General features: G+C 44.1%; 3 protein-coding genes across 3 annotated transcripts; all 3 read left to right on the top strand.

Moving 5' to 3' along the window:
* Window positions 1-791: 791 nt before the first annotated feature.
* On the top strand, window positions 792-2,573 carry LOC134353909 (histone H1-like). The gene is made up of 2 exons (XM_063062427.1): window positions 792-1,400; window positions 2,468-2,573. The coding sequence occupies exons 1-2, from the start codon at window positions 811-813 to the stop codon at window positions 2,472-2,474; spliced, it is 597 nt and encodes a 198-aa protein (XP_062918497.1). The 5' UTR covers window positions 792-810; the 3' UTR covers window positions 2,475-2,573.
* Window positions 1,418-22,961, top strand: LOC134353491 (uncharacterized). The gene is made up of 3 exons (XM_063061496.1): window positions 1,418-2,895; window positions 17,868-18,489; window positions 20,380-22,961. The coding sequence occupies exons 1-3, from the start codon at window positions 2,493-2,495 to the stop codon at window positions 20,792-20,794; spliced, it is 1,440 nt and encodes a 479-aa protein (XP_062917566.1). The 5' UTR covers window positions 1,418-2,492; the 3' UTR covers window positions 20,795-22,961.
* LOC134353910 (histone H1-like) lies at window positions 17,844-24,999 on the top strand. Its single transcript, XM_063062428.1, has 2 exons — window positions 17,844-18,926; window positions 22,970-24,999. Exon 1 carries the CDS (start codon window positions 17,900-17,902, stop codon window positions 18,491-18,493), a length of 594 nt encoding a protein of 197 aa, XP_062918498.1. The 5' UTR covers window positions 17,844-17,899; the 3' UTR covers window positions 18,494-18,926; window positions 22,970-24,999.
* The last annotated feature ends 2,394 nt before the right edge of the window (window positions 25,000-27,393 follow it).

The raw sequence follows: 27,393 nt of genomic DNA, 5'->3' as shown, positions 1-27,393 counted from the left end.
GAGCGATTTTCTGTCAATTCCATCGAATATTGTTGATCAAACAGCGGGACATTGCAACGGTCTTCATCTCTTATTTAAACTGAACTGTGGATCAGGATCATGACTGATGAAAAGCGCCGGCCTCGGGGTGTTACTGATCTGGGAATCTACAAATAACACGCGATAATCCGGAGAGCAGGTCGAGCGGAGAAGAAAAACCTGCGCTGGGAGCCGTGCACCGGGCCAACAGTTGGTGCTGTGAATGTACAGATCTGAACGGTGTGTCAGGGAGAGTGTGCTAAGAGGCCTGACGGCTTAGACTGGTATCACTGTGTTTGTGAGTCCGGTCACATCGCTGGATTTTTCATCCCCACCTAGAGAAAATAAAACAATTTGCCTGCTCCGGGATGGCACAGCTCCCCAGCTCAGTCCTGAAGTGGTAATTAACCGCGATTTTTCAGTTACTTTTATATTTCAGTTGGAAAACAGCGAAAATATCGCGATCGCGGTAGAGAACGAGGTCAGTGCAGCAGTGAAACAGGTTTATATGGAAATTGCTGCGTTTAATTCGGACCAAACTTCCTTTACAGCAAAGAATCCGGCCTCGGGCACAGACAGAGAGCGGTCTGGGTCTTGGGGATGTCCTATTTTAATCGGAATCGGAGAGTTTTTCGGGAGAGAGAAACACAGAGAGACGGAGCGGCCGGGAGCTGACTGCAGGATGTTTCCGCCCCGTCCGCTCGCTGCCTTTAAATTGCTCAGCACCGCCGCCTCTCGCTTCATTTCTCACTCACTACAGAGTACGAGAGAATTTGTGCAGAGGTTCCGACCATGACCGAGACCGCAGAAGTGGCTCCACCAGCGGCACCCGCCACCACACCCAAGGCTGCCAAGAAGAAGAAGGCGGCCGTCCGGACAAAGTCAGCCGGTCCCAAACTGGGCGATCAGATCGACAAGATTGTGGCCGATTGCCGCAGTCAGCGAGGGGTGTCCGTAGCCGCGATAAAGAAGAGTTTGGCCAGCAGCGGCGTCGATGTACAAAAGCTGAAAGGTCAGATCAGGTTGACCATTAAAAGGAAAGTGGATAAAGGCACCCTGGTTCACACTAAGGGCGCAGGTGCCTCCGGCTCCTTGAGGGCCGCTAAAAAAGAACATACCGGGAAAGTCGTGAAAAAAGCGAAGAAACCAGCGGCCAAGAAATCCGTGGCCAAGAAGGCAGTGACCAAAAAATCACCCACCAAGACCAAAGGGGTTAAGAAAACTGCGGTTAAAAAAGCGGCAGCTAAGAAAACAGCGACCAAGAAGACCGCGCAGAAGCCCAAGAGTCCGAAGAAAGTCGCAGCCCCCAAGGTGGCCAAGAAGTCGGCAAAACCCAAGCCGAAGGCAAAATCTGTGAAAGCCAAGAAGACAGCAGCCAAAAAGTAAATACAGTAAAGACCCGAAACCAAAGGCTCTTTTAAGAGCCACCCACATCTCCCAGATAAGAGCTGATCCAGAATCGCGCGATTCCAGATCCTGGTCGGTTTAGATGTCAGTACGAACTAGTTCTAGAAAACCCGGGATCCCCGGTGCCTCGTTGACATTCGGCGACACCGTCCCTTCCCTAGTATCTGAAATAAAATACAGTATCGGATGTTCGGACGGAGACTCAATCGGACACGGATGTGTTCCGCTTCAGTCTCCGTCCAAAGGCCGTTTCTTTCTCATAGATGCCGGGAGATGGTAACACTGCGGAGAAACCCTCTCTCACAGCGCTAATCCCAAATTGGGAGTTCCCCAATTCATGGTTAATATGACTAAAACTGCTGAACTATCGGTGAGGAGAGATTTAGAGAGAGGGATCCGGCTCTGGGAATGGACTGGAGAGGGATGAACCCGGTAACAAGCAATGACTGTCTTCGTATTATTTGTACTTTAAAACATTTTAATATACATATATACTGAGTGTAATAGATTATTTATTTCCCCCCCAAAAAAAACATTTAATATATACAGTAAATAAAATTGATCTCAATCCTCTCCCTATCCTCCCATTTCCGGCAGAACTGAATTCACTCGCCTCAAGAAGCTATTCACTAAATATGCAACCATTCAGATTTAAATAATTGAGAGAAGTAAAAACGATTATTTAAGTGAAGGTGAAATTTGACAATTCATGATTCTATTACTGTAACTAGGCAACTAGCCCTGATAGCTCTAGAAATTGGCGGGCGATTTGAAATTGACCGGACATCCAATCCCTGCAGTCGGATTGGCTGGATTCTGACCCTCAGTCACTAGTTTCCATATTTGGTCACAGATACTATTCCTCAACCCCCACGCCGGACAGCTTCAAACTGATTAAAGAAAGACAGCCAATCGCACTGCTGAGACCCTATGATGGACATCTCCATTCCAACCAATCAGAAGGGGAGCGGGGCGGCCCTTCATCAACTCTTTAAAAGCCAGACCCAGCGTCTGCTCTGACACTTCAATCCTGATATTTCAGGCTGTAATCGCACTGCTGAAGGAGAATGGCTCGGACCAAGCAAACAGCGCGTAAATCGACCGGTGGCAAAGCTCCCCGCAAACAACTGGCGACCAAAGCGGCGCGCAAGAGCGCTCCGGCAACAGGCGGAGTGAAGAAGCCCCATCGCTACCGGCCCGGCACCGTGGCTCTGAGGGAGATCCGGCGCTACCAGAAATCCACCGAGTTGCTCATCCGCAAACTGCCCTTCCAGCGCCTGGTGCGCGAAATCGCTCAGGACTTCAAAACCGATCTGCGCTTCCAGAGCTCGGCCGTCATGGCCCTGCAGGAGGCCAGCGAAGCTTACCTGGTGGGGCTCTTTGAGGACACCAACCTGTGCGCCATCCACGCCAAGCGAGTCACCATCATGCCCAAAGACATCCAGCTGGCCCGGCGTATCCGCGGCGAGCGCGCCTAAACCCGACCTCGGCACCAAGCACAACAAAAGGCTCTTTTCAGAGCCACTAATCCGGCAGAGAAAAAGGGCTATCATTGTCCGTTCACTGCTCTTCGTGTTAGCAAAACTACATTCCCCTCTGACACCCCCCCTCCCATTGGTTGTTTCAGTCAACAAGACGCCCCCGTCTATCACATAAACTTAAATAGATTCAGACTTCCATTTAGTAGCCAGTTTCATTTCTGTTCGAGATCATGATAGATTCACGGGGGCAACAATTTAGTTGCTATAATTTCGGTACCTTCCCACTGCAAACTCCTTTGACCGCGGTTTGAGAAGAGTCCAGTGCATAAAGTTTATACATAGACCGATAGCGAATATAAAGAGTAGATCGGTTTTGGAGGCTAAATAACCTGATATATTCAAATTGCAGAGTTAATAATGCTCGGACTGCTGCTTAAAATAATTTCTATCAAGATTTAATGGGTTAATGCATAATTTCTGCGGACTGCAGATCACTGAATAACTTTCGGCGGGATTTTCAAACTTCCTGTCATCCGGGGAACTGACGGTTCCTCGCTGCTCTCTGTTCATTGGTGAATGAGGCCGCTCTCTGGCTCACTGCGCTCATTAGAAGTGAATGGGAATTCAGAGGGATGGACGGAGCAGAGAGCAGCCCACACAAAATGTTGCCTGGCCTGCTGAGTTTTTTTAGCGTTTTGTCCGTGTTGTTCGGATTTTCTCTTGTTTGCAGAGCGCAGTCTCTCATCTTCCATCTCCACAACCGCCAATTTCCAACGGCCTAGCCACAACCGAACAGAAATCTAGCGCTCCAGATAAACCTGAAGTCTCATGCGTCCCATATTGAAGGTCAGTCAGTAACATTACCACCCTGGATAACTGAGGCAAAATCTCTTTAGTTTTCTGCTCAATTATCCGATGATATTCTGGAAAAAGACAAATGTGAAGAAAAGACCAGAATAATGAAAATTGAGTAGAAAACAGGTCAGGCAGTGTCAAAGAATAGAGGAGCAGTTAATGTTTCAGTCCGAATTCCCTTCATCAGATGACATTCTGTTCAAATTCCTAATTACATCCGCACTTGAGAATAAACCCTTGTGAATGATGCACCAGGCCCCAAATTCCGTGTGTACCTCCAGCCCTTTTGATCTCAGCATTTAAACAACATGCTTTATTGCATATTTTTCCTGCCAAAATGTGCAATTTCACTCTCCCCATCATAAGAAATAGGAGTAGAATTTTGTCATTTGGCCTATAAAATCTGCTCCTCCATTTCATCAACTCTGATCCATTTCCCTCTCAGCCCCATTTCCTGCCTTCTCCTTGTATCCCTTGATACCCTGAACAAAGAATCTACCAAACTCTGCCTTAAATATACATAAAGACTTGGCCTCCACAGCCGCCCGTGGCAATGAATTCCACAGATTCACCACTCTCTGGCTAAAGAAATTCCTCCTCAGCTACTTTCTAAAAGAACACCCCTCTATTGTGAAGCTGTTTCCTCTGGTCCTAGACTCTCCAGCTATAGAACATCCACACAATCAAGGTTTTTTTAAATATTTGATAATTTTCAATTAGGTCACCCCTCATCCTAGCAAATAAAGGCCAGAGCCATCAAACACTTTTTATATGAAAAGCCATTAAATTCTGGAGTCATTTTCATGAAGCTCCTTTGAACCCTCTCCCGTGTCAGCACATTCCTTCTCCGATAAAAGGCTCAGAACTACTCATTATACTCTAAGCAAGGCCTCACCATTACATCCTTGCTTTTATATTTCTAGTCCTCTTGAAGTTTGCCTTCCTCACCACAGATTGAACCTGCAAATTAACCTTTAGGGAATACTGCACAAGGACTCCCAAATCACTTTGCGCCTCAGATTTTTGAATTTTCTCTCCATTTAGAAAATAGTCAACCCTTTCATTTCTTCTACCAAAGTCCATGATCATACACTTCCCAACACTGTATTTCATCTGCTGCTTCTTTGCCCATTCTCCTAATCTATGTTTTTTTGTAGCCACTCTACTTCTTCAAAACTACCTTCCCCTCCACCTAGTCTTCGTATCATCTGCAAATTTTGTAAGCAAGTCATGAATTTCGTCATCCAAGTCAATGAGATAGAATGTAGAAAGAAGTGGTCCCAACACAGACCCCTGTGGAACACTACTAGTCACTGGCAGCCAACCAGAAAAGACTCTCCTTATTCCCACTCGTTGCTTCCTGCCAATCAGCCACTATTTTATCTTTAGTATCTTTCCTGTCATACCTTGGGCTCTTAAATTGTTAAACAGCCTCATGTGTGGTACCTTGTTAAAGGCCTTCTGAAAATCCAAGTATACATCAACTAATTCTCCCTTGTCTATCTTGCTTGTTATTTCTTCAAAGAATTCCAATAGAATTGTTAGACAAGATTTTCCCTTCAGGAAACCATGCAGACTATGGGTTATTTTATCATGTGTCTCCAAGTACCCTGAAGCCACATCCTTAGCAATTGACTCCCCGTCTTGAGATCCAGCACCAACCTGATTTTGCCAATCTGATTGCATATTGAAATCCCCAATGACGATTGTAACAATGCCCTTTTGGCATGCATTTTCTTCTATCTCCTGGTGTAATTTGTAGACCTTATTACTGTTTGGGGTACACACATCAAATTTGCTGGTGAACACAGCAGGCCAGGCAGCATTTCTAGGAAGAGGTACAGTCGACGTTTCGGGCCGAGACCCTTCATCAGGACTAACTGAAGGAAGAGCTAGTAAGAGATTTGAAAGTGGGAGGGGGAGGGGGAGATCCAAAATGATAGGAGAAGACAGGAGGGGGAGGGATGGAGCCAAGAGCTGGACAGGTGATTGGGAAAAGGGATATGAGAGGACCATGGGACAGAAGGCCCAGGGAGAAGGAAAAGGGGGAAGGGAAAAAACCCAGAGGATGGGCAAGGGGTATAGTCAGAAGAACAGAGGGAGAAAAAGGAGAGAGAGAGAGAGAGAAAGAATGTGTGTATATAAATAAATAACGGATGGGGTACGAGGGGGAGGTGGGGCATTAGTGGAAGTTGGAGGTCAATGTTCATGCCATCAGGTTGGAGGCTACCCAGACGGAATATAAGGTGTTGTTCCTCCAACCTGAGTGTGGCTTCATCTTTACAGTAGAGGAGGCCGTGGATAGACATGTCAGAATGGGAATGGGATGTGGAATTAAAATGTGTGGCCACTGGGAGAAATGGGATGTGGAATTAAAATGTGTGGCCATTGGGAGAATGGGATGTGGAATTAAAATGTGTGGCCACTGGGAAAATGGGATGTGGAATTAAAATGTATCCCTTTTGCCAATCCCCTGTCCAGCTCTTGGCCCTATCCCTCCCCCTCCTGTCTTCTCCTATCATTTTGGATCTCCCCCTCCCCCTCCCACTTTCAAATCCCTTACTTGCTCTTCCTTCAGTTAGTCCTGACGAAGGGTCTCGGCCCGAAACGTCGACTGTACCTCCTCCTAGAGATGCTGCCTGGCCTGCTGCGTTCACCAGCAAATTTGAGGTGTGTTGCGTGAATTTCCAGCATCTGCAAAATTCCTCGTGTTTACTGTTTGGGGGTCTGTTTTATAACTCCTATCAGGGTCTTTTCACACTTGCAGTACTTTAGCTTTACCCACAATGATTCAACACCTTCTGACCCAATGTCACGTCTCTCAAATGACTTGATTTCATTTTTTTTACCAACAGAGCCATGTCACCCCTTCTGCGTACCTACTTGTTCTTTTGATACAATGTGTATCCTTTGATGTTATGCTCCCAGCTGTAATCTTCTTTCAGCTATGATTCAGAGATGCCTACAACATCATACATGCCAATCTGTAACTGCGCTACAAGTTAATCGACGTTATTCCGTACACTGCATGCATTCAAATATAGCGGCATCATTCCTGTATTCACCCTTTCTGATTCTGCCTTTTACATTGCAGCTCAGCCTCTCCTGATAGCACATGTCCTGTAAACCAGGCAGCAGCCTAGTAAACCTCTTCCGCACCCTTTCCAAAGCCTCAACATCCTTCCTATAGTGGGGCAACCAGAAATGTATGCAATGCTCTAGATGTGGCCTAATCAGAGTTTTATAAAGTTGCAACATAGCCTTCTGACTTTTGAACACAATGCCTCTACTAATAAGAACAAGCATTCCATAAGCCTTCTTAACCACCTTATCGAACTGTGTAGCCACTTTCAAGGAGTTATGAACTTGGATCCCAAGATCTCTCTGCTCAGTAAAACTGTTAAGGAACTTGTACCTGTACTGTCTTAAATCTTTGCCCTACCAAGGTGCAACACCTCACATTTATCTGGGTTAAACTCCATCTGCCTGGTAAGCCTCTTCTGAAACTGATCTATATCACGCTGTATTCTTTGCCAGTCATCTGCACTGATGTTGATAACTCCACCAATGTTGGTATCATGCAAACGTTTACTAACTCACCCATCTACATTTTCATCCAGGTCATTTATATGCATTACAAACAACAGAGGTCCCAACGCAGATACCTGTGGAACTCCACTAATTACAAGCCTCTAGCTCAAATAAATAATTTCAGCCACTAGCCTATGTCTTCTATGTGCATGCCAGTTGTGAATCAAAACAGCCAATTCGCTGTGGATCCCAATGAATCTTAATCTTCTGCATTATCCTCCCATGAGGTACTTTGTCAAATTCCTGCAGAGAGACTTAGATAGTTTTGTGGAATGGGCAAAGAAGTGGCAAATGAAATACAATGTTGGAAAGTGTATGGTCATGCACTTTGGTGGAAGAAATAAATGGGTAGGCTATTATTTAGATGGGGAGAGAATTCAAAATGCAGAGATGCAAAGGGACTTGGAAGTCCTTGTGCAGGATACCCTAAAGGTTAACCTCCAGGTTGAGTCAGTGGTGAAGAAGGCAAATGCAATGTTGGCATTCATTTCTATAGGTATAGAATATAACAGCAGGGATCTGATGTTGAGGCTTTATAAGGCACATGTGAGACCACAGTTAAAGCATTGTGTACAGTTTTGGGCTCCTTATTTTAGAAAGGATATACTGACATTGGAGAGGGTTCAGAGAAGATTCACGAGAGTGATTTCATTAATGAAAGGGTTACCATATGAGGAACGTCTGGCACTCTTGGACTGTATTCCCTGGAGATCAGGAGAATGAGGGGGAATCTCATAGAAACATTCCAAATGTCAAAAGGCCTGAACAGATTAGATATGGCAAAGTTATTTCCCATGATAGAGGAGTCTAGGACAAGAGTGCACAACTTTAGGATTGAAGGACATTCATTTAGAACAGAGATGTGGAGAAATTACTTTCATCAGAGGGTGGTAAATCTGCGGAATTTGATGCACGGGCGGCTGTGGAGGCCAAGTCATTGCGTGCATTTAAGGCAGAGATAGGTAGGTTCTTGATTAGCCAGGGCATCAAAGGGCATGGAAAGAAGGCAGGGGAGAGGGGATGACTGGAAGAATTGGATCAGCCCACAATTGAATGGCAGAGCAGACTCGATGGGCTGAATGGCCTACTTGTTGGTACAACCATTGTTGATAGAATGTCAGGTGGTGACGAGAGGGCATACAGGAGTGAGATATGCCAACTAGTGAAGTGGTGCCGCAGCAACAACCTGGCACTCAATGTCAGTAAGACGAAAGAGCTGATTGTGGACTTCAGGAAGGGTAAGATGAAGGAGCACGTACCAATCCTCATAGAGGGATCAGAAGTGGAGAGAGTGAGCATCTTCAAGTTCCTGGGTGTCAAGATCTCTGAGGATGTAACCTGGTCCCAACATATCAATGTGGTTATAAAGAAGGCAAAACAGCAGCTATACTTTATTAGGAGTTTGAAGAGATTTGGCACATCAACAAAGACACTCAAAAACTTCTATATTTGTACTGTGGAGAGCATTCTGACAGGCTGCATCACTGTCTGAAAGAAGCTGCAGAACGTTGTAAATCCAGTCAGCTCCATCTTGGGTAACAGCCTAGAAAGTACCCAGGTCATCTTCAAGGAGTGGTGTCTCAGAAAAGCAGCGTCCATTATTAAGGACCTCCAGCACCCAGGGCATGCCTGTTTCTCACTGTTACCATCAGGTAGGAGGTATAGAAACCTGAAGGCACACACTCAGCGATTCAGAAACAGCTTCTTCCCCTCTGCCATCCGATTCCTAAATGGACATTGAATCTTTGGACACTACCTCACTTTTTTTTAATACTCAGTATTTCTATTTTTGCACTTTTTAAAATCTATTCAATATACGTAATTGATTTTCTTGTTTATTTATTATCTTATTTTTTTTTCTCTGCTAGATTATGTATTGCATTGAACTGCTGATGGTGATAATAAACCTGATTCTGGTTCTGCTCCTATATCTTATGGTCTTAGTCGTAGAACGTAGCACATATGTACAGCACATACAAGCCCTTCAGGCTACAATGTTGTGCTGGCCTTCTAAGATCAATCTAATCCTTCCATCCCACATAGCCCTCCATTTTAAAAATATCTACATGCCCATCTATGAGTTTCGTAAATGTTCCTAATATAGCTGCCTCTACCACAATCCCTCTCTCTGTGTAAAAAAAAATCTTACCTCTGACAATTCTCCCTATACTTTCCTCCAATAAGCTTAAAGTTATGCCGCCTTCTTATAGCCATTTCCACCCCGGGAAAAAGTCCTCGGCTATCCAGTCGAACTTTACCTCTTAACACATGCAAAATGCTGGAGGAACTCAGCAGGCCAGGCAGCACCTTCGGGCTGAGACCCTTCGTCAGTCCTGGAATGCCCCAGATAAAGACATGTTAGTTTTTACCCCTGCTAAGTTTGTCTTTTATCAAGAACAAACATTACATTGTGTCAGAAGTGGTGTGAGGATGAAACACAGAGAGTAAATATACTGCGAGCGATTAAGAAAGAGATGCTAGGTTCCAATGGCGAGAAGCTTCCAGCCAGAGGGCACTTTGCGTCCTGCAGCTGCTGTTGTTCACCAAGAATGATTCAGGTAAGAGCCCAAAAATTTGGTCATGTATAAGCTAAGTCCTCCTGCACCTCTACAGGTTACCAGCAATCTAAATGAAAAATGGAAACAGTTCCAACGATTCAATATATATTTATCAGTGAGCTGAGCCGGAAGGGCTGATGAACATTTGAAAACATCTATCTTTCTACATGTAATTGGAAAAGATGCTTTGGACATCTACAACAGCTTTCAAATTGATGAAACAGACTTTGCATTGGACACTCTGATGACAAAATTTGAGTATTTTGTCCCAAGTAAAAATGTCACATTTGAAAGATATAAGTTCTTTTCCTGTGACCAGGAACAAGGTGTTAGTTATGACCAATACTAAACTGAGCTACACACACTGAGTCCTGTGAGTTTGGAGATTTAAGAGACTCACTAGTTAAAGACAAAGTAGTTTGTTGAATCCCAGATAATGTTCTCAGAGAAAGCATGCTCTGTAAAAAAGTTTTAACACTGAAAAAGACTGTGAATATGCCTAGGGCAGCGGAGATCATACAGTCAAAACCTGAGGAGCTGCGCAGTGCATGCTGTAAAAACAGAGGGCAGAACACAAGGCAGTTCCCAAAACAATGGCAAAGCAAAGAGATAGACTCAAACAGCAAATGTGGAGGTAGGCACATCCCAAAGATGTTTACTGCATATGGAAAATCCTGCAATAATTGTGGGAAGTGGAATCATTTTGCAAAGTGCTGTAAAACTGGGGCTACCAAGACAAAGGTGCACACAGCTGCTGAAGAAAAGGAGGAAGACTTTGTAGATTCTCTACCGACGGTGGGTGCTTGTAAATTGGAATGCATTGTTCCAGTGACTGTGAATGAGATAGTAATTCCATTTGAGCTTGACACTGGAGGCCAGGCAAATCTATTATCCATGGATGATTATAAGTCTCTCAAAGTAAAGAGCAAGATTTATTCAGTGAAGTTAAAAGTGACCGGCTATACTGGAAAGAAACTACCAGTAAAAAGTGGCCATATAGTGATAAGCATTAGAGACAGCACCTAAATGCACAGCTACTGATTGCTGAAAAGTAAGTACAGCCAATATTAGGTCTGAGTGCATGTGAAAATCTCAACCTGGTGAAAAAGAGTTTTCATAGTGGCTTCACTGACCAAAAGTGACGAGGAAGGCTGTGCAGATGTCCTGGAAGGGCTCAGATGCTTACCTGATGTAACTTGAGAAACTTGTAACAGCATCCACAAGAGCTCCAGAGAGATTATGCAAGAAAAGCACAAGAACACCACATTCCATAGACATCTGTACCAGTTACACCAGCATGACAGTCAGTATGCCAGTGCTAATCAGAGTGATCATAATGAAGAAGTCGTCATTCTTGCTTCCACATCATGCAGCTTTGGTTCAAAATCTGCCCCTTATTGACTCCTAGATAAAGACTGAAAATCAAAAAATATCTCCATGATCCTCTTCAAAGTTGAAGATGAAAAACAAAAAGGTACACTGACCCAAAAGTCAGGACAACGGCAATAGTTCAACACAAAACAGCAGGAGTTGCTATCTATGATGCACAGCCAACATAAGGAGCTCTGTGAAATGAGACAGAATCAGTTGAAACTTGTGCAAATACTCACTGATCACGTGGATATAGTCGAGGACTCCATTATGAGGCATGTGAAGTAAGTTATGGCCACACAGCAAGAACAAGAACAGAGATGAACCGATAGGATGTAAGTAGAAGGATGTGAAAGAAATAAACATGAATTCTCAAAAAGACACTCATAAAAGTGCAGCAGATGAAAACAATACATCCGAGGCAACAAATGTTAGATCGAAAGGGATCATCAATCCACCACAGAGATGTATTGAAAGTAGCTGTGTGAATAAGGGACTGTATTTGCTTATTACAATTGGTTAATGTACTGCAGGTGTCTTTGTTGGAATGCATTATTACTTCTTGCAGGTTTATGAGGACGCAGAATTGTGTTCCTTTTTTCTTTAAAGGGGGAAGATGTGTTATTATGTTCCCAGTGTGCAATGCAGGTGATTCAACCCAGAACCAGTCAACTGGTCATAGTACTCATGCTGGCTGAACCCATTGCTGCCGTGTCCCAAATAAAGATGTGTTAGTTTTTACCTATGCTAAGTTGTCTTTTATCAAGAACTAACATAAGAAATCCTCCTTCACTCCAGAGAGAAAAGCCCTAGCTTTCTCAACATATCCTCGACATGTTGTCTATTGCAGGCATCATCCTGGTAAATTTTCTGCACCAACTCCAAAGCTTCCAACAATGAGGCATGCAGAGGTAAACCCAATATTGCAAGTGTGGTCTAACCAGCATGTTATTGAGCTGGTGGCTCTTGAACGCAGTCCTCCAACTAATGAAAGCCAACATACCATGCATTTTCTTAACAGCCCTATCAACCCATTCAGCAACTTTGAGGGATCTATGGACATGGAACCCATGATACCTCTGTTCCTCCACACAGCTAAGAATACTGCCATTAATCCTAATTTCTGGCTTGAAAATTGGCCTTCCAAAGTGAATCACTTCACACTTATACGGGTTGAACTCCATCTGCTACTTCTCAGCCCAGCTCTGCATTCTATCAATGTGCCATTTTAACCTATGGCAACATTCTACACTATCCACAACTTCACCAACCTTTGTGTCATCTGCAAACTTTCGATCCAACCCTTCCACTTCCTCATCCAAGTCGCTTATAAAATTCTCAAACAGCTGGGGTGCCAGAACAGATCTCTACAAAACACCACTGGTCTCCATCCTCCAGAATACACTCCATTCTGTCTTCTGTGGGCAAGCCACACTGCAAACATTGTTGTGAATCTTCACTGCATCCTTGCTAATTTACTGACATCCTTCCTATTGTGGTCTCGCCAACAACATGCTTGTGTAATATGAGGTCCCAACTCCTTTACTTAATGCACTGTCTGATGAAAGCCAGCTTTTCATACACCTTCACCATTCTGTGTATCTACATCACTAATTTCAAGGAACAATATGCAAGTATTCCTATGTGCTTTTCTTTAACAACAATCTCCAGGGTCACAACAGTTGTAGTGGAAGTCCTGTCATAGTTTCAGTTTTCAAAATGCAACACTTCACACTTGTCAGAGTTAAATTCCACCTGCCATTCCTTGCCCTCACCATTTCATTGACATCCCGTTGTACCCTGAATAAACATCCCTGTCCATTATACCACGAACTCTGGTGTCACCGCAGTCTACCATATTTCTTGGAATGGAGACTGGAGTGCAACAGGGTTTGGTGTTGGGACGCCTGTTATTTGTTACTTATGTAAATGATTTGGATGCAAATATACAAGGCTTGATCAGTAAGTTTGCAGAGGATACAAAATCAGGATCAGTTGAAAATATTGAAGTATTACAGATGGATATTGATCAGTTAGGGAAGTGGTCTGAGAACTAGCAAATGGATTTCAATACATTTGATAAGTGTGACATGATACATTTTGGAATGTCAACCAAGACTCATGTATACTATAAATGTACAGGCACTGAGGAGCTTAACAGAACAGAGGGATCTAGCAATGCTTAGTTTGCTGAAAGCAACATCACGGGTGGACAGGATGATGAAGGGCACATTTGGCACACTGGCTTATTTTGGCTTGGGTGTTGGTTATGGGAGTTGAGACATTACGTTAGCAGTTGTATAAATTTTTGGAGGACTCTGTACAATTTTGATCATCCTATTGAAGAAAAGACATGTTTAAACCGGTAAGAGTGCAGAAAAGATTTGCAGGGATGTTGTCAAGACTAGAGGGCTTCAGTAATAGGCAGAGATTGATCAGGCTAGTTTTTTTATTCCTTGGAGCAAGGGAGTATGAAGGGAGCACAGTTACATGGAACACTGTAACAGGAAAGCAGCATCCATCATCAAGGAGCCCCGCCATTCAGGACATGCTCTCTTCTTGCTGCTTCCAGCAGGAAGGAGGCTCAGGATCCACATCACCAGGTTTAGGAATAGTTATTACCCCTCAACCAAAAGGTTCTTGAACCAGAGAGGATAACGTCACTCAACTTCACTTGCCTTACCATCGAAATACTCCTACAACCTATGGACTCTCTTTTAAGGACTCTTCATCTCATATTCTCAAAATTTATTGTTTATTTATTTATTTTTGTATTCACACAGTTCACTGTCTTCTGCACATTATTTGTTTGTCTATCCTGTTGGGTGTTGCCTTTCATTGATTCTATTGTGTTTCTTGGATTCACTGTGAATGCCCAAAGAAAATGAATTTCAGTGTTGTAAATGGTGATATATATGCTCTTTGATAAATTTACTTTGAACTTTGAAGCTGGATTGTAACAGTTGTTTCCCCAGCTTAGGGAAAACCAAAAGTAGGGGGCATGAGTTTGGGATGCGAGGGAAAGATGTAAATTTGGACCTGAAGATTAATCTTTTCATTTAAAGGCTGGTGACTGTACGGGCTATCTCCCTCAATCTACATCCACCAAGCCAATCGTGTAACCATTGATGTTCGGCTCACTGACTTGGTCCCTGGCTTATCCTTGCAGCCCTTCATAAGTAAAGTTAAAACATTAGCCATCCTCTCGAGTAAATTCTAAATGCCTAGTTTGGCCTCCTGTAAAGAACTATCTAGTCCTCCTCTGGAAGAGAGTCTAGAAGTCTAGTTAGGCCTCCTCTGAAGTATTGTTCAGGCCTCATCTGGAATAGCGTCTAAGTGTCTAGTATGGCTTCCTGTGGAGTAGAGTTCAAAGGTATAGTTAGGCCTTGTCTGGTGTAAAGTCTAAAAGTCTAGGTAGACTTCATCTGGAGTAGAGTCTAGGCCTCTCTAGAACAGTGTATAAAAATCTAGTTAGGCTTTCTCTTGAATAGGATCTAAAAATCTAGTTAGTACCCTTCTAGAGTACAGCACCACTGGAATTCTGTCTCGACCTCCTCTGGAACAGAGTCTAAAAGTCTAGTTAGGCCTCCTAAAGAATAGTGTCTAGGCCTCCTCTGGAGTAGAGTTTAGAAGACTATTATGGCTTTGCCTGGAGCAAAGTCTAAAATTGTAGTTTGGCCTCCTCTGGAATAGAGTCTAAAAGTCTAGTTAGGCCTCCTCTAGAGTAGAGTCTGACAGTTTAGTTTTGCCTTCTATGGTGTAGAGTCCAAGGGTATAGTAAGGCGTCATCTAGGATAAAGTCTAAAAGTCGAGATAGGTCTTCTCTAGAGTAGAGTCTAGGCCTCCTCTGGAGTAGAGTCCAAAAGTCGAGTTAGGTCTCCTCTGGAATACTGCATTCAATTCTGTTGGTTACATTATAGGAAAGACTTGAAGTCTTTGGAGAGGGTTCAGAGTGTACATTTACTAGGATGTTACCTGGATTAGAAGCATATGCTATAAGGAGAATTTAGGCAAATTTGGGTGATTTCTCTTGGGAGGTGGAGCTTCAGAGAGACCTGGCAGTGGTTATAAGATTATGAGAAGCATTGACAGAGAAGACAACAATTTCCCCAGGGATTAAGTATCTAATATGAGTGGACAAGCATTTAAGATGAGTATGGGAATGTTCAAATGTGTGGTTCAGTGCAAATATTTTGCATGGAGAGTGGTGGATGCCTGGAATGTACTGCTGACACTCAGTTAACCAAGATTCCCATGTAATTTCTGATACCTTCTTCAGTCTCTCTGCTAGTTTAATTTAGTAATGGCAAAGGATTGGTCAGCTCCACTGGTTAGGGCTGTGATCTGCAGCAGGGTCATGTTGGTGGAATTCAGATCCAGACAAGGTCTATTTGAAGAGGTTGTATGAAAGGAAATGAATGAATGGCAAGTGAGAGGAGTTAATAAGTGGAAAAGCAAGTGTCCAAGAACAGTATGTTCCTGTTTGGGTGAAGGATAACCTGGCAAGTATTGGGAACCTTGGCTAATGAGAGATATTGAAGATAGCATCAAGACAAAAAGGAGACAAACACTTCATCCAGGAGATTAGCATCGAGCAAGTCATTTGATAACTATTAGAAGATTAACAATACTCTTAGGAGGGAAACCAGAAGGCAAAGAGAAGGTTTGAGATGGGTCTGGCAGGTAAGGTTAAGGAATCTCCCAAGAGGTTCTCCAGCTGTATTAAGAGTAAAGGGGTGGCTAGGGAGAGGTTCGGTCTCCTTAGAGATCAGCATGTCTGCCAAGATCTTCAGCTGCAGGTGGGTGGGATTTGTAATGAATTTTCACTTCAATGTTTACCAAGGAGAAAATCAATCTCAAGAGATAAAATAAACAAGTGGAGATCTTTCCTAGGACATTTATGTTACCAAGGAGGAGGTACTTGCAGTGCTACAGCACATCAAGATGGGTAAAAGCAGAAGGCCTGACAGAGGATTACAATTCAGATGACGTATTTTGGAAAGTCAAATCAAGGTAGGACATGAATGGTGGGGAACTAGGGAGAGTCACTGGAGAGAGGGATTGAGAAGTCAAGAGCATTGTTCATTGAAAGTGGCATCACTGGCAGACTGGGCAGTGAAAGACGTGTTTAGCATCAGTCAGTCAGGGCGTTTAATCCGGAAGTTGAGAGGAATGTGGACATCGTATCTGCGCTTTGTTGCTCTATGACTCAACCACCTAGCTTAGTGTCATCTTCAAACAAACTATCCATGTCTTGTACGCTCTCATCCAAATTCTTTATATGAAAGATGAAAAGCAATGGGACCGGCACCGATCCCTGTGACTCGTCACTCCTCACTGATCTCCTGTCCCGTAAACCACCTTCGACTATCACCCCCGTCTCCTAACATCAAGCCGAGTATCTATCGACTTCTACCTCTCCCTGGATTCCCGTGTCATCTAACTTTCCAGACTGCAGTTCCGTAGGGACTTTGTCTAATTTATGTTTCACTGATACTTTTCTTCTGAATAAAGCATCTCTAATACGATGTGGCTATGATGCCCTCATCAAATCTCTGGGTTACCTCTTCAAGGAACTCAAACAGATTTGTGAGATTAACTGAGGAATTGAACATAAAAGTAGGGAGGTTTGGTGACAATTATATAGAATTTTGTTGATCAAACAGCAGGACACTGCAAACGGTCTTCATCTCCTATTTAAACTGAACGTTCAGCCCACGTAAGGAGGAGATAAATCTAACACTAACCAGGGATCAGGACTGTGAGGAGCGCCGGTTTCGGGGTGTTACTGAACTGGAATTATACAAATAACACGCGAATAATCCGGAGAGCAGGTCGAGCGGAGAAGAAAACCTGCGCTGGGAACTGTGCACCGGGCCAACAGTTTGCTGTGAATATACAGATTTGAACGGTGTGTCAGAGAGTAAACAAGATAAAAACTGCAGATGCTGGAAATCCGAGCAACACGTACAAAATGCTGGAGGAACTCAGCAGGCCAGACAGCATCTATGGAAAAAAAGTACTGTGGACATTTCGGGCCGAACCCTGAGTCCAGCATTTTGTGGGTGTGTCAGAGAGAGTGTGTTAGAGGGCCTGATGGCTTAGACTGGTATCTCTGTGTTTGTGAGTCCGGTCACATCGCTGGATTTTTCAACCCCACCTTTCGAAAATAAAACGATTTCTCTGTCATGGGGTGGCCCAGCTCCCCAGCTCAGTCCTGAAGTGGGAATTAACCGCAACTTTTTCGTTGGTTTCAATATTTCAGTCAGAAAACTGCGAAAATGTCGCGATCTCGGGTAAGAAGACGACCAGTACAGCAGTGAAACGGGTTGATATAGAAACTGCTGTGTTTAATTCGGACCAAACTTTCTTTACAGCAGAGAATCCGGCCTCGGACACAGACAGAGAGTAGTCTGGGTCTTGGGGATGTCCTATTTTAATCGGAATCGGAGAGTTTTTCGGGAGAGAGAAACACAGAGAGACGGAGCGGCCGGGAGCTGACTGCAGGATGTCTCCGCCCCGTCCGCTCGCTGCCTTTAAATTGCTCAGCACCGCCGCCTCTCGCTTCATTTCTCACACACTTCAGAGTTCGAGAGAGTTTGTGCACAGTTTCCGACCATGACCGAGACCGCAGAAGTGGCTCCACCAGCGGCACCCGCCACCACACCCAAGGCTGCCAAGAAGAAGAAGGCCGCTGTCCGGACAAAGTCAGCCGGTCCCAAACTGGGCGATCAGATCGACAAGATTGTGGCCGATTGCCGCAGTCAGCGAGGGGTGTCCGTAGCCGCGATAAAGAAGAGTTTGGCCAGCAGCGGCGTCGATGTACAAAAGCTGAAAGGTCAGATCAGGCTGACCATTAAAAGGAAATTGGATAAAGGCACCCTGGTTCACACTAAGGGCGCAGGTGCCTCCGGCTCCTTGAGAGCCGCTAAAAAAGAACATACCGGGAAAGTCGTGAAAAAAGCGAAGAAACCAGCGGCCAAGAAATCCGTGGCCAAGAAAACAGGTGCCAAGAAATCTCCCGCCAAGACCAAAGGGGCTAAGAAAACTGTGGTTAAAAAAGCGGCAGCTAAGAAAACAGCGACCAAGAAGACCGCGCAGAAGCCCAAGAGTCCGAAGAAAGTCGCAGCCCCCAAGGTGGCCAAGAAGTCGGCAAAACCCAAGCCGAAGGCAAAATCTGTGAAAACCAAGAAGACAGCGGCCAAAAAGTAAATACAGTAAAGACCCGAAACCAAAGGCTCTTTTAAGAGCCACCCACATCTCCCAGATAAGAGCTGATCCAGAATCGCGCGATTCCAGATCCTGGTCGGTTTAGATGTCAGTACGAACTACTTTCAGAAAACCCGGGATCCCCGGTGCCTCGTTGACATTCGGCGTTGCCGTCCCTTCCCTAGTATCTGAAATAAAATACAGTATCGGATGTTCGGACCGAGACTCAATTGGACATGAATTTGTTCCGCTTCAGTCTCCGTTCAAAGGCCGTTTCTTATTTGAGGCCGGGAGATGGTAGCACTGGCGGAGAATCTCTGTCTCAGCTCAAAGCCCAACATGGAAGTTTCAATTCAGGGTTAAAGTGACAAAACTGCTAAATTATCTGAGGAGAGGGAACAGGCTCTGGGCATGGACTGGAGAGGGATGAAACAAGGTACAGTAATTACCGGGTAACATGTAGTACTTTTAACTATTTTATATATGTATACTTACTTATTTACTTTTCCTATATTATCATGTATTGCATTGCACTGCTGCCGCCAAGTTAATAAATTTTACGATATATGCCGGTGATATTAAACCAGATTCTGATTCAATAAAGAACTCGCGCTTCTGAAGGGCTGCGCGGAGCGCTGTATTTCCATTCTATGTTCGGATCAAGCGTTGGAAATTAGCGGTGGAGTAAAATTGGGACGGAGCTGTAATATGAAATGCCTCTCTCTGCTCCATTACTCCGACACTGTTTCTCTCCGCAGGTCAGGGCGCTGTGTATAAAAGGAGAGGGCGACAATGGGTTTGTCGTTGAGCACGACTTGGAGCGGGCAGAGATAGATAATTTAATTGTTTGCCATTGATTCCTGTGATTCTGTTGCGGCTTTGTTTTCCCCCAAAAAACAATTTAGTAAATGCAGTAAATTAAATCGATCTTAATTCTTTGTTTTCAAGTTTCCGGCAGGACTGAATTAACTCACCTCGAGAAGCTATTCAGTAAACGTGCAAACATTCAGGTTCAATTAATTGAGAGGTTAAAATGCTGATTTAAATAAAGATGAAATTAGATCATTTATTATTATTAATTGTAAGCAACTAGCCCCGGTTGCTCAAAAAATTGGCGGGCGATTTGAAATTGGCGGGCGATCCGGCTCTGGCAATGGACTGGAGAGGGATGAAACATACAGAAATTACCCAGTAACATGCTATGACTGTCTTTGCATTATTTGTACTATTTAATATACATATATATATACTTAGAACATAGAATATTACAGCACAGTACAGGCCCTTCGGCCCACAATGTTGTGCCGAACCTTAAACCCTGCCTCCCATATAGATTATTTATTTTCCCAAAAAAGACATTTCGTATATACAGGTACAGTAAATAAAATTGATCTCAATCCTCTCCCTATCCTCCCATTTCCGGCAGAACTGAATTCACTCGCCTCAAGAAGCTATTCACTAAATATGCAACCATTCAGATTTAAATAATTGAGAGAAGTAAAAACGATTATTTAAGTGAAGGTGAAATTTGACAATTCATGATTCTATTACTGTAACTAGGCAACTAGCCCTGATAGCTCTAGAAATTGGCGGGCGATTTGAAATTGACCGGACATCCAATCCCTGCAGTCGGATTGGCTGGATTCTGACCCTCAGTCACTAGTTTCCATATTTGGTCACAGATACTATTCCTCAACCCCCACGCCGGACAGCTTCAAACTGATTAAAGAAAGCCAGCCAATCGCACTGCTGAGACCCTATGATGGACATCTCCATTCCAATCAATCAGAAGGGGAGCGGGGCGGCCCTTCAACTCTTTAAAAGCCAGACCCAGCGTCTGCTCTGACACTTCAATCCTGATATTTCAGGCTGTAATCGCACTGCTGAAGGAGAATGGCTCGGACCAAGCAAACAGCGCGTAAATCGACCGGTGGCAAAGCTCCCCGCAAACAACTGGCGACCAAAGCGGCGCGCAAGAGTGCTCCGGCAACAGGCGGAGTGAAGAAGCCCCATCGCTACCGGCCCGGCACCGTGGCTCTGAGGGAGATCCGGCGCTACCAGAAATCCACCGAGTTGCTCATCCGCAAACTGCCCTTCCAGCGCCTGGTGCGCGAAATCGCTCAGGACTTCAAAACCGATCTGCGCTTCCAGAGCTCGGCCGTCATGGCCCTGCAGGAGGCCAGCGAAGCTTACCTGGTGGGGCTCTTTGAGGACACCAACCTGTGCGCCATCCACGCCAAGCGAGTCACCATCATGCCCAAAGACATCCAGCTGGCCCGGCGTATCCGCGGCGAGCGCGCCTAAACCCGACCTCGGCACCAAGCACAACAAAAGGCTCTTTTCAGAGCCACTAATCCGGCAGAGAAAAGGGCTCTCAGTACTTGTGTTAGGGGCACGCTATTCCCCCTGTAGGTGTTCAATAAGACTTCCCCGTTAATCACACAAACTCCAAACGCAGCCTGAAAGCGGAGAATCAGTAGTTCTGTGCCGTTTACAGTTCGCAATTGTGGGTATGTTTTCCCAGGTATTTGCGGTTCCTGTTTAGGAGATGGGCTATAATAAATGCAGTTCTTCATTTTGTAACCAGTCCCATTTCTGGTCGAGTCCGCGATGGGTTCACGGGGACACAATAGTCTGCTGACGCTGGTATTCAGTTGCTTTCACAGCAAACCCTTTCTACATAGACCGACCGCGACTATAAACTGAATCGGCTTTTCGAAGCTCAATAACCAGAAACATTCAAGCTGGTGAGTTAAATAACACGTGGGGTGTTACTCTAAAGTAAATCATCGTATTAATGATTCAAAGCATTTTGCAGATTACAGATCAGTAAATATCTTTCGGCGGGATCTTAAAGTGTCCGGTTGTCCGAGAAACCGATATTTCCTTTCGACGCCTTTCTTTCTGCTTCCTTCATTGGTTTGCTGCGTTCATCAAAAGTGAACGGGAATTCACCTCCATGTCACAACCGGGCGATTCGTGACTCGGCACTGCTCAGTCTGTGTTCGGAACGGTTTCAATCCCGTGGCATAATTGTCAATAATTACCTGACAACCTCATCCACTCACGAGGAATTCTGCAGATGCTGGAAATTCAAGCAACACACATCAAAGTTGCTGGTGAACATAGAAACATAGAAAATAGGTGCAGGAGTAGGCCATTCGGCCCTTCGAGCCTGCACCGCCATTTATTATGATCATGGCTGATCATCCAACTCAGAACCCAGCCTTCCCTCCATACCCCCTGACCCCTGTAGCCACAAGGGCCATATCTAACTTCCTTTTAAACATAGCTAATGAACTGGCCTCAACAGTTTGCTGTGGCAGAGAATTCAACAGATTCACCACTCTCTGTGTGAAGAAGTTTTTCCTAACCTCGGTCCTAAAAGGCTTCCCCTCTATCCTCAAACTGTGACCCCTCGTTCTAGACCTCCCCAACATCGGGAACAATCTTCCCGCATCTAGCCTGTCCAATCCCTTTAGGATCTTATACGTTTCAATCAGATCCCCCCTCAATCTTCTAAATTCCAACGAGTACAAGCCCAGTTCATCCAGTCTTTCTTCATATGAAAGACCTGCCATCCCAGGAATCAATCTGGTGAACCTTCTTTGTACTCCCTCTATGGCAAAGATGTCTTTCCTCAGATTAGGGGACCAAAACTGCACACAATACTCCAGGTATTGCAGCAGCAGCAGCAGGCCAGGCAGCATCTCTAGGAAGAGGTACAGTCGACGTTTCAGGCCGAGACCCTTCATCACGACTAACTAGTAACTAGATGCTGCCTGGCCTGCTGCGTTCACCAGCAACTTTGATGTGTGTTACCTAATCCACTCGTTTCTTTGAACTTTAATCACACAATAAAGAGTAAACATTCAAAGAAAAATGCAGGGGGATGGGGTGGAGACAGAATCAGAGAATGGCCTTTCATTTTCCATCTCCATAACCAGTGCTCCTGATAAACTTGAAAACGCACACGTCCCATATTGAAGGTCGGCCAGCAACATTACCACCCTGGATAACTGCTCAATTCTCCGAAAACTAACTGATGAAAAAAGAACAAATGTGAAGACTAGAACAGGGAAACCTGAGTAAAACGCGCCAGGCAGTGTCAGTGAACAGAGAAACAGAGTTAACGTTTCAGTCCGAATTCCCTTCATCAGATAACACTCTGTTCACATTCCTAATTATATCTGTACTTGAGAATAAATCCTTGTTAAAGTTGTACCAGGGCCCCAAGTTCCCTCTTCACCTGCAGCTTTTAGGCCACACGCTTTATTGCATATTTTTCCTGCCAAAATGTACAACTTCACTCTCCCCGTCATAAGATATAGGAGTAGAATTATGCCATTTGGCCCTTAAAGCCTGCTTCATTTAATCAAATCTGATCCATTTTCCTCACAGCCCCATCTCCTACCTTCTCCCTGTATCCCTTGATGCTTTGAACAAACAATAATCTATCAATCTCTGTCTTCAATATAGGTAAAGATTTGGCTTGCACAGCCACCTGTTACAATGAGTTCCACAGATTCACTACGCTATGGCTAAAGAAATTCCTCCTTATCTCCTTTCTAAAAGGATGCTCCTCTATTTTGAGGCTGTGTCCTCTGGTCCTAGACTCTCCCACCGTAGAAAACACCTTCTCCAGATTCACCTTATCAAGGCCTTTCAACATTCGATAGCTTTTAATTAGGTAACTGCTCATTCTAGTCAATACAGGCCCAGAGCCATCAAATGCTCTTCATATGAAATGTTGTTCAATCCTAGAGTTACTTTCATGAACCTTCTTCTGTGAGGGGATCCTGGAGTGTCCCTATTAACTGGAGAGAGACATTTATCATTGATGGTTTGTTTGGAAAGGAGAGAGAGACAGAGTTATTTACCACCGATATGTTGCTTTTGAAAAGAGAGAGAGAGAGAGAGAGACGAAGATTAACGCTTGGACTGTCACTTTAAGGCATTGAAAGTAACTTTGGATTTTTACTGAGTTTGTAGTTGGAGACAGCACCGAGCAGCTCAAAAGTTGCTATGGTGACCGAAGGCAGTGTTAATTAATGGACACTCGATGTTATGATTTTCAACACATTGTTGATATTTCTTTAATGACTTGTTGCCTGCTTGTGCACTCCTTTACAGACAAAGGAGGGAGGGACTCTTTGAATGACAGGTGATGCTCAGCCTGGTGAAATAAATGGGAGGTCAGATGATACAGACCTCAGGACACATGATCTGGACATGGAATGAGCATTGTTGTGCCCGCAGAAAAAGTGGGTTTTGGAGGATCGATCAGGCGGATCGTTCCAAATTGCTATCCATCGGTGAGGAAGGGGTTGACTGGTGGGGAGCTGTCTATGTGTCCACCCTCGCCTGGGTGATAGCTCCACCACAGAAGACCAGTCCCCTTGGTTAAAGTCACAGTTGGTGACTTGTAAAGGATTTTCGGAGGACGACGAGAAGATTGACGGCATCAGCTCAGCTGAAGACTCAACTCACTCCCCCTCTCTCCACCACTACTCAACTAAATACCACGAACTGAACTGAACTGAACTTTACTCAACATCGTAAGACTGTATCTTTTTACCCCTAGACTTAAAGAAGCTTGGTTTTTTCATACATATATATTCCACACTTACTTTTATATATAATCATTGCTAACATGTTTGATTTATCTACATTTATATTACTGTATTGCGTAGTTACTAATAAATATTAGTTTATAGCAATACGAGACTCCAAAGTGTTTTCCATCTCTGCTGGTTTCTTTATCCCCGTCACGGGGTTCGTGACACTTCCAACTCTCTCCTGTGTCAGTACATCTTTCTAAGATAAGGGGCCCAAATCTGCTCACAATGCTCAAAGTGAAGCCTCATCAGTCCTTGCACTTGCATTCTAGTCCTCTCAAAATGAATGCTAACATTGCATTTGTCTTCCTCACCACAGACAACTGCAAATTAACCTTTCGGGAACACTGCACAAGGACTCCCAAGTCCCTTTACACCTCAGATTTTTAAAATTTCTCTCCATTTAGAAAATGGTTTATGCTTTTATTCTTCTACCAAAGTGCATGACCATACACTTCCCAACATAGTATTCCATCTGCTGCTTCTTTTCCCATTCTCCTAATCTGTCTATGGCCTTCTGTAGCCTTTCTACTTTTGTAAAACTACCTGCCCTTCCAACTAATCTTTGTGTCATCTGAAAACTTTACAACAAAACCAGCAATTCTGTCAGCCAAGTCAATGACATACAATGTAAAAAGAATTGGCCCAAACACAGACCACAGTGAAACACCACTAGTCACAATATACCAACCAAAAGGTTCATTCCCGTTTTGTTTCTGCCAATCAGCCATTGCTTTATCAATGGTAGTATCTTCCCTGTAATATGGCGGCTCTTAGCTTGTCAAACAGCCTTATGTGTGGCACCTTGTCAAGGGCCTTCTGAAAATCCAAGTACACAAAATCAGCCAATTCTCATTTGTCTATCCTACTTGTTATTTCTTCAAAGAATTCCATCAGATTTGTCAGACAAGATTTTCCCTTGAGGAAATCATGCTGACTGTGGTCTATTTTATCAAATGCCTCCAAGTATCCCAAAACCATATCCCTAGCAATCACCTCTAAGATCTTCCCAACCACTGAAGTCAGACTAACTGGCCTATAATTTCCTTTCTTCTGCCTCTCTTTCTTTTTGAAGAGTGGGGTGACATTTACAATTTTCCAGTCTTCCTCACATCCCCCTCATAACGTTGTCAAAGCTTTGCCCAATTATGTGACACATGCGTGTGTGTGTGTATATGAGTGTATATGCAAGTGATTATGTAAATAATGTATATGTATGTATACATAGAACAGTAGAAACAGTCCATTCGGCCAACAATAATGTGCCAAACCAGCTAAAAAGCAAATCAAAAACAGCCAAACATTAACCCTCTTACCTGCACCATGTCCATATCCCTCCATCTCCCTTACATCCACGTGCCTATCCAAATGTCTCTTAATAGCCTCTAATGTATTTGCCTCTACCACCATAGCAGGCATCCATGACTTTCTGAGTTTCTAAAAAAACTTACCCCTCACAATCCCCTTGAATATTCCCGCTGTCACCTTCAAGGTATGCTGTCTCTCTGTCCCTATTAACCTGTTCCATCTGGCTTGATATCATACTGATATCCATTTCATCTCTGTCATTATTTTCTGTAAATTAACATGAACTTGCTTTTCCCTCCCTTTCTAAATTCTGACCTGAAATGTTTACTATAGGTGCTTCCTGAGCTGCTGAGAGTATCCAGCATTCTCTAGTTTAGTTTCAAATTTCCAGTGCCAAGGTTTGTTTTTGATCTTTCCATCATTTAAAACTAATTAGTTAAAGGGTTTCAACCTTACTGGATTATATATTCTTTCAACTTTTTTCAATTATTCTCTCTTTTAAAACATGGATGATTGGAATTGTCACCCTTTCTGTACTGGTGCTTAATTCTATTTTTCTTTCCAGCTGAAGTCCCTGTTAAGCCCTGTGTGCAGTGATTGCTTGTAGTGGCTGTCAGATTGACAGTTCAGTCTGCCCCACTTCCCAGTCTACGGACAGGATGTCATGTTACGTGATGCCACATCACAGGATTGATCACATCACTGACATCATTCCAGTGGCCCACAGAGGGGGAGCATACTGGGCCCAGGGTTGGAGATGAAGCAGGGTCTGAACTGAAGTGGGGGTTGGTCTGTACTTGCTGTGTTTTTGAAGACTGAGAGGTTATATAATGGGCTTTTCTTGTGTGCAGGTTGATGTGGAGAGATAGAGAAGGCAGCAACTGGATCAGACGAGCTGCTCCTTGCTCTCTGCCATTGCCATGTGGATGAGGCCGCGGACTGGTGGAGTATGGTGAGCTTGACTGCTTCTCCATTGTCCTCTTCTCTTCCTGCCTGCTGTACCAGGAACAGAGAGTACCTGTCAGTGTCTTACTGCACCAGCTCCCTGCCTCAGGTTTCCCATTCTCATCCTCCATGGTTCTCACCCTCTTGACACCAAAATTGATGGTATCCTGATCGTGAAGTAGGTCATCCAAGTTACAATAGGACATACATCAACTATAAAAATAGGCAAAGAAATGTCAGGTAGAGTTAAATGAGGGCAAAAGAATTGACAGTAAATGAAAGTGCCCTGGAGATTGTTGCAAAATAGAGGCATCTAAGGATAGAATTTCTAAAAGTACCAACATAGGTGGACAAGGTGGTAAAGAAAGTGCTTGACTTCACTTGCCTTCACTAGTCGGGCCAATGAGTACAGGAGTGAGGATGTTATGTTATAACTGCACAAGATGTTTGTGAGATTGCACTTGGGGCACTGTGTGCATTTCTGATACCCTACCTCCAGGAAGAATGCAATTCAGCTGAGGAGGGTGCAGAAAACATTCACAAGGATGTGGCGGGGACTGGAGGACTTGAGTTACAATAAGAGATTGCATGGGCTGTTTTCTCTGGAGCACAGGAAGATGAGGTGTGAGTTTAGTGGGGTATTTCATTGTATTTCAAAAGGTAATCATGGATCGATAAACAATTGGTTGTCTATTGTGTCTGATGATGACATGCATGAAAGTTTTTAAAGTGGAGAAGCCATTGCACTGGGAACATTCCACTCTTTTGACCTCAGAACTCAGGGTTCAGTGGTATGAACAAGCATCACAAACTATGGTCTTCCTTGGTTACAGTGGATGACCATGACATCTGTGCCTTGTCATGCCTTTTGCTCTCCATAAAGCATTGTAGTATCGCCTTTCTGGCCATGGGACCTCACTGTAGATTTCATCTGCCCAGTCTACCGGAGCTGACCGTGTGCTGGGTTAGGCATGTACCTATCTCACCAAGGTATGAGACCATCAGCTACCCTCACCTAGTTTAGCCCTCCTG

This window comes from Mobula hypostoma, chromosome 11 (genome assembly GCF_963921235.1).
Source record: "Mobula hypostoma chromosome 11, sMobHyp1.1, whole genome shotgun sequence".
Classification (NCBI taxonomy): domain Eukaryota; kingdom Metazoa; phylum Chordata; class Chondrichthyes; order Myliobatiformes; family Myliobatidae; genus Mobula; species Mobula hypostoma.
This window is presented reverse-complemented; position numbering and strand designations above follow the sequence as displayed.

Coding starts and splice junctions, on each gene's coding strand:
- LOC134353491 (XM_063061496.1), top strand. CDS start 2,493: ATGGCTCGGACCAAGCAAACAGCGCGTAAATCGACCGGTGGCAAAGCT. Junction 2,896..17,867: donor CCGGCGTATCCGCGGCGAGC/GCGCCTAAACCC, acceptor CACACACTTCAG/AGTTCGAGAGAGTTTGTGCA. Junction 18,490..20,379: donor AAGAAGACAGCGGCCAAAAA/GTAAATACAGTA, acceptor GCACTGCTGAAG/GAGAATGGCTCGGACCAAGC.
- LOC134353909 (XM_063062427.1), top strand. CDS start 811: ATGACCGAGACCGCAGAAGTGGCTCCACCAGCGGCACCCGCCACCACA.
- LOC134353910 (XM_063062428.1), top strand. CDS start 17,900: ATGACCGAGACCGCAGAAGTGGCTCCACCAGCGGCACCCGCCACCACA.